This window comes from Carcharhinus amblyrhynchos, chromosome 11, assembly GCF_965287045.1.
Source record: "Carcharhinus amblyrhynchos chromosome 11, sCarAmb.v2.hapA, whole genome shotgun sequence".
NCBI lineage: Eukaryota > Metazoa > Chordata > Chondrichthyes > Carcharhiniformes > Carcharhinidae > Carcharhinus > Carcharhinus amblyrhynchos.
The window spans coordinates 46,145,520-46,157,960 of record NC_137334.1 but is presented as its reverse complement, the minus strand read 5'-3'; the positions used below and the strand labels follow the sequence as shown (position 1 = coordinate 46,157,960).

The following is a 12,441-nucleotide window of genomic DNA, read 5'->3' as shown; positions in this document are numbered from 1 at the left end:
TTTGAATTTAAGAGCTGTGGGGTTATGCTCCAACCGTAGAGGACCTTGGTGAGACCACATTTGGAATATTGTGTGCAGTTCTGGTCACCTCACTATAAGAAGGACGTGGAAGAGTTGGAGAGAACGCAGAGGACATTTACCAGGATGCTGCCTGGTTTGGAGGGTAGGTCTTATGAGGAAAGGTTGAAGGAGCTAGGCCTTTTCTCTTTAGAGCGGAGGAGGATGAGAGGCAACTTAGTAGAGTTTTGTAAGATGATGAGAGGGATAGATAGAGTGGACTTTCAGAGACTACTTCCTCGGGCGGATGTAGCTGTTACTAGGGGGCATAATTATAAGCTTCATGGTGGGAGATATAGGAGGGATGTCCAAGGTAGGTTCTTTACTCAGAGTGGTTGGGACGTGGAATGGACTGCCTGCTGTGATAGTGGAGTTGGACACTTTGGGAACTTTCAAGCGGTTACTGGATAGGCACATGGAGCACACCAGAATGATAAAGAGTGGGATAGCTTGATCTTGGTTTTGGACAAAGCTCGGCACAACATCGAGGGCCGATGTTCTAAGTCTACATGCTGTTGTCTCACGTTGACATCAGTTTAAGGCATGTCAATAGCTTTCACAAATATGCTGACATAATCCAGTTTTACTGATCTGCTACCCTTCTCAATTCAACTACCATTAGACTTTGTTGACATGAAGTTCTGGTTATCAATAACTTCCTTCAATTCAACATTGGCAAGACCAATGGTTCTTACCTATTCAACTCCTGTCCAAAATTCCACACCTTAGCAACCAACGCATTCTCACTAGCAACTCCCTCCAATTAAGTCTGACAGTTTACAATATGCCTTGCTGGAATCTGAACTGAAACCCCAAAACCTTGCAAAACCTGGCATAATGCACCTCAGCAACACTCCCTATCTCTGGGCTCCTTCATCCTTCCTGCTGCTGAAATGCCTTTGTAAAGTTTAACTCAATAAAATGTACTCTATGTTAATTTTCTGAGTTAGATGCTACAAAGTATAATTGAGCTGTGCTAACCTGCAATCATGGGCTTCCAATCTATTTAAGCATCATTACAAAATCATAGTCCTCATCTTTTTATGGCCTTGGGTCTACGTAGAGCAACCTGTTCCAATATAGACAGTTTATTTCCAGTTCTACCATTCTTTACCTCTCCCTCAATTCTACTTTCAGCTAAAACTTCAGCAGCTTTATATAGAACACTCATTAAGTCTCTTTCTGCCTGGCAGTCTTCCCTCTCATGCCCGCATCAACATTCCGCCTTCAATTCATACCCCAATTATTCGTCTTCCATTTTTCAGCCTCAGTTTATTTAGCAATGCTGGATGTTTTATTATGTCGGCAACGTTATTCAGGTTATTGCAAAGAAAGGATGAGAAAGGCCTTCAACATGGTACCTAGAGCAGAGGTTTACAATAGAGAAAGATGCCATGTCCCTGCCTGCTCTTTGCTAGGGCACTTGGAAAATAATTCCAGAACTTATCAATAAAAGTAAAATACTGCAGACACTGGAAATCTGAAATAAAAACAGAAAATGCTGGAAAAACTCAAGTCTGCCAGCATCTGTGGAGACAGGAACAGAGTTCATGTTTTGTGAGTCTGCATATCTCTTTTTTTAGCATTTTCTGTTTTATTCCACAGCTTCTTCCTCCACTTCAAATAGTTATCCAGTTTTTTCCTTGAGAGACACAGTAGTGTCTGCCTCAATTACTCCTTAGTAAGAAGTCTCACAACACCAGGTTAAAGTCCAACCATGCAAAGGTCTGTTGACCATGGGTGGGATTTTTGCAGCGAGTGTGGCTGGAAAATCCGCTCCATTGTGTTTGGTGTAAATACAATTTCCATCATGTTTTGCGCTTGTTTTAGTAACACTGCACAAACAAGTCTGCCCATAAAACTGGTCACTTTCTCAGGATGACTTCTTCACCATTGGGAGCTTTGGCTGATTATGTTCAGTTGAAAGTTGTAAAAATTAAGTTGGGTCTTTTGAACACAAGATATCAACAGTCACATTTCAAAATGTTCCGAATGTCATTTTTTTCTACATTTATCAGGAAACTGATTAGTGTACTCGAGCACAATAAGAAATAGTTTCGTACTTATTTCCTCCCCCCATCAAAAATAAATTTTCAGTAATTTAAAAATCAGGTCACTCACAATTGAGTAACATTGCAAAAAATTTCTTTTTGAGATAAAACCATTGCTGTACTAATCAAACTTCACCAAGTCACCACTCCTAAATGTGTCAGGGAATACTTTCTAGATCAAAAATTGTCTGAGAAAAACGCCGTTTCAAAATGCTGTTCAATTGTGTTGGTATATGGAAGACTTGTGCCTCATGCAGGAAAGGAGCTGGGAGGAGAGCACTTTTCAAAATGGGCCCAATTTACTGCCAGATCATCGAGTGTGACCAAAGCATATATTCTAACCTTATTTCTTTACTTTCTCCTGTTTAAATCAAAAGTACTATTGGTCCCATTTTGTAGCTTTATTTACTAAATCTGTACTTTCAGAAAATTACAGAAGACCCCCCAGGACTGTCTGTTCATTGTGGTCTACAATATGTTCTATGTTCTAAAAATCCTTGTGTTTCTTCCCTAAATACCTTATTTTGCTTGTACATTATTCTGCCATTTGCTAATATAAGAACCTATAAAATTTACATCACAAGAGGCTGTCATTTGGTCTATAATGCCAGTGTTCATCCAATCCCATCTTCCAGTTCTAGGTCCATAGCTTTATACATTACAGCACTGTAGCCGCATAGCCAAAATTTAAAGAAAGGGTGAGTGGAATTGCCTCTGCCACCCTTTTACACAGTTCAGACCCCCACTAACCTTTGGGAGGAAAGAAATTCTGCCAATTACTTTAAATTTATGTCCCAAGTTACTGACCTCTCTGCTAATGGAAATAGTTCTCATTGACTTTATCTTGACCCTTCATATTTTCCACACCTCAATTAAACTTGCCCTCATCCTACTCTACGCCAAAGAAAATTCCAGTCTATCCAATCTTTCCTCAGAGCTAGAATTCTCAATTCCTGGTAGCATTGTTATAAATCTCATCTATGCTTTCTTAAATTCTTTTAAAGCTGTTTTCCAAATTTTGAAATTGTATTCTCCATACCAAAATCTTCTATAAATACCACAAAAATGTTCTGATCTCTGAAAAGTATTAGCTCTATTCTTTTGCCAATCCAAGCAATCTGAACAATTTCCTATCAGTTAATTTTCTATGCATTCAACTATAAATTACTTTAAGATCACACCCCTGATTTTTTCTGACAATATTCTTCTACTAAAATCTACTTCGAAAATCCATACATTTTAGATCTACTACATTCTTGTTATTTATCCGATGATTTCTTCCTGAGGAACCATGCAATTTGTTAACTATAATGACTGTTCTTGGTTTACCCAAGGATTTCTAAATGCTTTCTAACTTCATCCTAAACTATAAATCCTGAAAGTTTGTCCACACTGATGTTAGACTAACAGGTTTACAGTTACCCAGTTTAGCCTCATCATTGTTTTACAAAGTATTAGATTAGCAACTCTCTAATCCAACAGTACAATTTGCACTTCTTGGGGATCTGAAAATTCTAGCCAATTTGTTATTTTCTGTCATCTTTCAATAACCAATGGTGTACTTTAACAGGTCTCTGAGGTTTATTCTGTTCTATTAATTTGTTAAGGAACAGTATCCTTTCTAGTTACCGTGAACAATTTATTAGGTTACATCATCATTGTAAATAATGATACAAGATATTTCATTACATCTCCTTTAACACTATTAAAAGCCTTTCACATACTACACTCTATTCATTATTATGTTCATTGTTAGCACCATTTTTACCAAATACCCTTTAAAGTTGGAGGTTAACTTTAATCTCTCCAGGAACAAAATTCTGTTACTTGAAACATCCTTTCAAGTTTATCTTGCATTCAATCAATCTCAGTTAACAAATTCCCATTGATCCATCAACAGTTTGCTAAAATTCTTGCCTAGTTAATTTGAACAGATCCTTTATCTGATTAAACTTCATCCTTTTCTAGCTCAGCACACTATGATTTTTCACTATCCATTTATTTTTACATTGGATCTAACCATTTTATGTTTGCTATTTCCAATTTTTCTCTTATTAGTCTTCATTGCGCATTTAATTCTGAATTCTATTTTTATGAATTCTTTTTTAATGCAATCCCCTACATTATCTTTATATTTTAGCACCATGCTAAAATTCTTTATGCAGCTACCTTCATTACCCTGCAAACTCCCATCCACGACTTCTCTACAAAACTTAGCTAGAAATATTAAGTTCCCAATCCTGTACAAAACTAGATCAGATCTCTCTTACATCATCTCTCTCCCAACGATAATTGCAAACTTGAACATCTGCATGGACTAAGTGTCAGTGCCATTTGGTTTCCTTTGCCACCTTTTTGTGTCAACTTTTCCATTGTAACTTGCTATATCCATACTGTATACGGGACTTGAGATGCAAACATCATGGTGATTGTACAACCATGGATAGATTTGTGGTAGTTTTAAGTTGCATGTGTTAGCTCAGATTATTTTATTTTTCCTGAATGAATGGAATTTAAACCTCACGTTACCAATGAACCAAAAAACAAAACCTTTTAATTTACATCTGGGAATCAGTATAATTTTACACACATTTCACACTTTTATTACACATTAATTATCTCCAATTAAACCTATGTCATCAGTTCCAACACAGTAGCTTTTTGCTCCTCTTCCAGCTTTCATAGAGGTTTTCCCAATTATACCATGACATCCTTCACTGCACCCACCCCCCGAGCAACAAAACAATAAAACATTTCAGACACTTCATTATGACTAGAAAAAAAGGCCAAAGCCTCAATTATTGAATGTACTGAGCTTACCTGTATATTATCTCCACAGATGTCTCTTCTTCAATAGTGCTCTTAAGAGGACAAACTCTACTCTGTCACTATCACTGCCCATCACTTCATACTTAACATTACCAATCTCTTGGATATCTTGGGAGTTCCGGAGTCCTGTCTCCCTCTGCTGTCTCAGCAAAACACCTACATCTATCTACACAATTAACATCTTGAACAGTTGATTAGTGTCTCATAAATGATCATATTCTGGGCAGTACAGACTAACATAGAGGTTTACTGTTCCAGAGGGTTAGCCTAACAGTACAACGTCTCAATAACTAAATTCTGCTTACAGCAACTGCATCTCAACGGTGAACATTCTCATGCTAAATAAACTCCACATTCTTCTGGCTTTTCATATATCATTGGCAAGCTGCAGCAACTTGTTGCTACTTTGCAACAGCAAGAGTTGCTTTAGGATATATTTTGAATACTTTAAAACTAGGATGGTGAATTTCCAAATACCAGATATGTAGCGGACCAAAGGAAATGAAGATGCTGCTTACATACCTTTCTTTCCTGAAGACAGAGAGGTATGCAGTGGTACGCTTCCAAAGATAGCAAGAATCTTACTCAAGAGAACACGTTTTATATGGGAGCCTATCTGATTTTGCAGCATCACTGCTAAGCCTATTGATGTCCATACACAGGCATTTTTTATTCAAACAATGAAAAGGTATCAGTAGGAATAACCAGCCATTTTTACTTCCTGTCTTGATGATGTAAGGGTTTGACTGAGCATTCTGGTCCACACAACCAGACTTCATACTTCCTCTAATATAATGTTTGATGTACATCAAGTACATCTGCAACACAATTTATCGTTAATGAATCTAACAAAATTTCGCAGGCACTGTGGAACAACGTGTAATATTGTACCTTAAGTCCACTGCTGTCTAGTTGCATTAGTTGTTCTCCATCAATGTTTTTAGAAATAAATTCTGTAGTGTATTGCTCTAAATTCATTCCCATCAGCCAATGACAAACTTGTTGGGTTGTCCACTCAGAAACAGCTCGATTTTGCCATTGGTTCTGTTTCCCTATTGTTGCTTGATCATCAAGGACCTGTTTTGACAAAGTAAAAAAAGTCATGGGTACAGCATATAGATTGTTTATCCTGTAAATGAGGCACAATTAAAATGTTAAGTTCCTCCCTTAAAGGGTTGGATGATTATAAATTAAGCTATGTCAATACTGTCCAACGAGGTGCATACACGCGATGGGTCGTACTGGGGCTGCTCTTGGTTGTTCGAGATTGGCCTAGTGCTTCATGTCGTTAGTGTGTGCCTAAACTGGACAAGATACTGGGCAAGACAACAGCTCAGTGACTATCGCTGATTGCTGTGCAGACACATGGATTTGGGCCGGTGTCTGTGGGAGTTTGCGCATTCCCCCCGTGCTTGCGTGGGTTTTCTCCGGGTGCTCCAGTTTCCTCCCACACCCCAAAGATGTGCTGTTAGGCTGACTGGCAGGAATAAATTATCCCTAAATCAATTTCCCTCAATCTGGATGGCCATAAAACATTAGATAGGGGTCATGGGTAGAGAGGTGAACTGGTGGTGTTGAGATGGTGGCGCGGGCTCGTTGGGCCAAAGGGCCTGTTTCCCGGGCTGATTTTGTTCTTTGTTCTTAATACTGAGGAATGGAATACTTCTCATTATGAGCATTCAGAACCAGATAGTTTACCACCTACGTTCTCTTATATCAATACTTCAACAAATAAGAAAAATTGTTACAAAACACATATGAATACAAATTACAATATTTTTATAATTAAGACTATACATGATACTATTTGCCATCATACGTTACTGTATTACTTCAAATGAAAAATAAAATGTTTAAAAGTACACACTGGTGTAAAGTACTAAACAAAATCTACTGCTCTCTCATTGGTGTAACGTACCAAAGAAATAGGAATCTATCAACATATTAATGGCACTGGTGCTGGGATGCTGAAAACTTTCATATTTGGTTCAGAAACAGCAAATGCCAAAGCACCTGCAATCCAATACTGCCAGATACACCGGGAAAAATAAGTCTTTAATTAGGTAGTGCCTTATCATATCTAAATAAGTCAATGTATTTGACATTTCAATTAATTACTCTGAAGTACATCAATTTATGCAGGCAAATGTGGCAGGCATTTTTATACACAGCAAGATGCCAGTAAAAACAATGATATGACAAGCTAAGGAAGGTTTAGTTGAATAACATTCACAAGACACAAGAAGGGCTACCTAATTTTCATCAGTTAAATAGAATTATTTACAACAATCATTTGTATTTCTACAGCACCTTTAATACAACATGGCATTTCACAGCAGCATTGTAAAACAAAATACGCCATCAGCTGCATCAGTAGATAATTGGGTAGTTGGCCAAATGCTAGATTAGGAGCAGGTTTAAAGGAATTGTCTTAAAGCAGCAAAGCAAAAAGAATTGAGATTTATATTTAGGAAGGGAATCAGATCTGAGACAGCTGAAGACATGGCCACCGATGGGGAATTGATTAAGATCAAGAGGCCAGCTTTAGAAGAGTGCAGATTATCTAGGAGACTTGGAGAGCAGCAGGAGATTTATAGATAGGAATACGAAATAGGAGCCATTCAGCCTTCTTCACCATTCAATACAATCATGACTGTTCTGTTTCAAATTCCACATTCCCATTTACCCATGATAATCTTTGATTCCCTTGCCTAACAAAAATCTATCTACCTTGGCCTTAAAAATAATTAATAATACTGTCTCACTGCCTTCTGAAGCAAAGAATTCCAAAGTCACACAAGGGAAAAATTCTCCGCACATCTATCCTAAAAGGATGAACCTGAATTTTAGGACAGTGCCCCCACTTCTGGACTCACCGTCAAGAGGGAATATCCTTTCCATGTCCACTTGTTGAGACCATTCAGGATCTTGTATATTTCAATTAAGTCACCCCTCACTCTTCTAAACTCTAGTGGAAACAATTCTTTCCAACCTATCCTCAAAATAACCCACTCATTCCAAGTACCAATCTACTATACCTCCTCGGAGCCACCTCCAATGCATTTACATCCTTCCTTAAATATGATTAAAACAGTATACAGTAGTCAAGATGTGGTCCCACCGATGCTTTGCATAACTGAAGCATAACAGTCTTGCTTCTATGTTCAATTTCTTACATAATAAAGAACATTCCGTTAGCCTTCTCAATTACGAGCTGTACCTGCATACTAACTTTTTGTGACTTATGCATTAGAACACCGAGATCCCTCTGCACCTTGGAATTCTGCAGAAATACTTTGTTTTCGTAGTCTGCCAAAACTAACTTCACATGTTTCACAATACACTCCATCTGCCAGATTTTTTTCCCACTCGCAAACTATAACCATCTGCCATCTCCTTATGCCCTCTCAATAACTTACTTTCCTACCTATTTTCATGTGATCTGCAAATTTAGCTATCATCCCCTCATCCAAGTCGCTGACATAAATTGTTAGAAGTTGAAGCCCCAGTACAGGCCCCTGCAGGACTCCACTCATCATATCCTGCCATCAAAAAAAACATACTTTGCTTTCTGCCAACTAACCAACCTTCTAGCCATACTAATGTGTTTCACCCAACACCATGAGCTTCTATTTTCAGCAAAAGCCTTTGATGTGGCACCTTATCAAATGCCCTCTGGAAATCCAAATCCTGTATGTCTACAGGCTCTCCTTTAATCACAGCACTGTTACTCCTTCAGAAAATGTCAATAAATTGGTTATATACGATTTCCTTTTTACAAAACCATGTTGACTCTTCCCAGTAACCTTAAGTTTTTCTAAGTGCCCATCTAGGATCTCCTTAATGATCGATTCTAACTCCCTCCCCACAACAAGACATCAAGCTAACTGGGCTATAAATATCCCATTTTCTTCCTCCCTTCTTGAGCAGAAGAGTTATAATTTTTATTTTCCTGTTTGATGGAACCCTTCCAGAATCTACTCTGATTTCTTTCTCCCAATTAACCTTTTAGTCATTCTCTGCCGTTCTTTCTATTCTGACCAATCATCTGAATTGCCACTCATCAACGCAGAACTATGTTTTTCCTTAAAGTTCTCCTAAAACTTCTTTAGTTAACTACAGATCATGGGCTCACCCCTTAGAATTTTTGTTTATAGTAGAAATGTATTTATTCTTAAGTATTTTGAAATATTCCCTTAAAGGTCTGCCATTGCTTCTTTATTGATCTATCCTCTAGCCTATTATCCCAGTTCACTTCAGCTAGCTTAGCTTTCAAGCCTACATAGTTGTCCTTATTTAAGTTTAGAATACTAGTCTCAGACTAACTCTTCTCCCTTTCAAACTGGACATAAAATTTAATCATATTGTGGTCACTGCTACCTAGCGATATCTTACTTTGAGGTCATTAATTAATCCTGTCTTTTCACACCAAGTCTAATATGACCTGCTCTCAACATGCTGATCCAAGAAACTATCCTGAAAGCATTCTATGAACTCCTCATCCAGGCTACTATTATGAATCCAATTTTATCACATTATCTGTAGATTAAAATCATCCAGAATTACTGCCATTCCTTTATCACAAGCACCTAGTATTTCTTCTCGTCAACTTTGTCCTACAATGTGGTTACTGTTGGGGGGTGGGGGGGGCGGCTAGATGCTGCAGACCATTCCCACTAGTGAATTATTTCCTCTGATATTCCTCACCTCTATTCAAATAGATTCTACATTCATTTCTATCTGTTGCACCAGTGCCATTCTTGCTACCCCGCCATCTTGATCTAGCTTCTTATTCTTCTTGAATTTCATATATCTCTCAATATTCCAGACCCAATCCATGTCATCCTGCAGCCACATCTCCTTAATGGCTATGAGATCATACTTATTTCAATCTGCGCTATCAATTCATTTACATTATGAATGCTACAAACATTCAGATACAGAGCATTTGGTTTTCTTTCTTATCTTCATAACATCTAGGCTTGACTCTGGTACATTCTTAGGTTTTTCCTCTGTCCCTTCTGACCATTCTCTTATCCTCATTTCCCACATTACTATTTTGTTTTCTTGCACTGACTCCACCCATTGATTAGCTACTTAGCCAAACTTGATCCCTCATCCCCACCCCGTCTCCCCCATTTAGTTTAAAGCCCTCTCTGCTTCCCTAATTGCACATTCTCAAACTTACTTAAAATAGAATGTGGAAGCCTGTCAGGGGGTGCTACAATAGTCAGACGTGAAGGTAACAAATGCAAGAGGTTACAGATTTTAACAGAAGAGCTGAGGCAGGAATGGAGTTATAAAATATTTATGGAGGTGGAAACTGATGATCATGGAGATGCATGTGTGGTTGAATGCTCATCGCGGGGTCAAATATGACATTAGTTTGCAACTCAATTCAGCCTAAGACAGCCATCAGGCAGTTTACTGGAGTTCATGGCAAGGGAGCAGTTTGTGGTAGGGACCAAAAAAATGACTTCAATTTAATCAACTGTAGGAAATGTCTCCTCATTCAGAATGCTGGATAAGCAGCCTGGCAAGTTAGAGATAATGGAAGAGCCAAGAGTGATGGTGGCAAGGTAAAGCTGCACATATGTAGAACCTGATGAGTTTTTAGATGATGTTGCTAAAGAGCAGCATGTTGATGAACAACAAGGATAGATCTATAGTGACATGCCCTCTCCAAGCATGAAGGCTTGAACGGAAGTAGCTGTAGTCAGCAGCAGAAGTATCTCCAGCTAAGAGATAGTGCACCAAGAAGATCTAGGATCTTAGGAGGCCAGTTAACATAATGCGTAACAAGTTTCACACTGACATCTCCAGCATTCTCTTACATAGCACTCCTCAGAACACACTATGCAGCTGCGCTCACTCTTCTTTCACTAGGCATTTCACATCCTCATTTAAAATAGCCAACACACAGACTCATGCACACCCCCCTTCCTCCTACTACGCTCTAGCACCTAGATGTCACAGGCACTCTCCTTAAAGCTCTCCCTCTGTCCTATTCATCCAAGTCATTACTACTAGTTATTTCTCTCCATTTTCTTTCCTTCCATGTAAACTGTATGTATGGTGGGAACCTCACATCCTTGGGGCTGGATCAATGACCATTTCCGGTGCTTGTTGAAGCAGCACAGTTGAAGAGAAGGCAGCTAAAGTTGGTGCTGGTATTGCTCCTCTTGTTCTTCAGAGAATATGCAAGGTAGAGATGCAGAAAATGCTCCCGTACCCTGGAGAAGGCTGACAGCAGGGAAGCGCAGCTGAAAGTAAGTGAAATGCAAGTCAGATGAAGTGCCGTCCTTGAATTTGGCAATCACCTGTCAAAGCACTGAGAGCACTCGGAGAATCAGCAACAACCTATCTGGCTGTAACTGTAGCTCTTCAATTTCATTGGTCAAAGGCTACCCACTCTGTACGTTTTTCTAAAGAAGCATTCCTCACTGTGTACTCATCTCAGTGAACATGGCGAGATGCTGACAATTCAAGAAATCAGTCTGGTCAGTGTTAAATGACCGTCCTAGATGAGTATTTAAATACCTTACCCAACAATTGCACATTGGCTCTCATGCTCACCTTGAGATCTACCTGGGTGGAAACCGAGAAGAATGGGATAAGGGGATAATGCCAGGACCACAATCCAACATCACTTTTAGGGGATTTAATTACCGCATGCACAAAAGCTCCTTCCACTTGCCTGTAAAAATCTTCTGCCTATAAAGTCATAACTGAATTAGCCTCCTTAACAGCCATTCCATATGATTCTTCATAAGACCAAGACTCATGTCTCAGCAGCAAGAAATCATGCAAATGATGTCCTCCATTTAAACCTTGTTACAAAGATCAATTTATACAAATTTACACAAGTTAAAATATATCTACAATTAAGGGACAATGCAACAACTAAATTGTATTAATGCTTACTCAAACCATTACTTTGTTCTTCTACTATTGTTCAATGCAAAATATGTACTTTTCAGTTAAAGTCTATGCAGCATCTTCAACCTCTGTAAACTGAAATTGCTCTCATTGCCTAAACTTTATTTTAACCAAGCTGGCCAGTAAACTAGTTGGATGAACTTAAAATAAAAAAGAGGAACAGCAGGCTATTTGGCCTCTTGAACTTGCTCCGTTATTCATTACGATTGTGGCTTCACTTTCCTACCTGCCACCATAACTCTTGATTTCCTTGCTATTCAAAAATCTGTCCAATTCAGCCTTGAGTATATCCAATGACCTAGCCTCCACTGCTCACTGAGGGTTTTTGAAATTCTCTTCCCCAGGGGAGAAATTCCTCATATTCATCTTAAATGGGAGATCTCTATTTTCAAACAATGTCCTCTCACTCCGGATTCCCCACGAGGGGAAATATCCCCTCAGCATCCATTCTAACAAGGGTGGCACAGTGGCTAGCACTGCTGCATCACAGTGCCAGGGACCCAGGTTCAATTCCCGGCTTGTGTGTGCAGAATCTGCACGTTCTCCCCATGTCTGCATTGGTTTC

General features: G+C 38.8%; 1 protein-coding gene across 4 annotated transcripts in view; it reads right to left on the bottom strand.

The window, feature by feature from the left end:
* Positions 1-12,441, bottom strand: part of LOC145350096 (neurabin-1-like) — a 103,696-nt gene that overhangs the window by 5,044 nt on the left and 86,211 nt on the right. For all 4 annotated transcript variants that reach the window (XM_080198994.1, XM_080198992.1, XM_080198991.1 and 1 more), the window contains exon 18: positions 5,829-6,014. In XM_080198994.1, the coding sequence (XP_080055120.1) occupies positions 5,829-6,014 (186 nt within the window). The remainder of the gene's footprint in view (positions 1-5,828; positions 6,015-12,441) is intronic.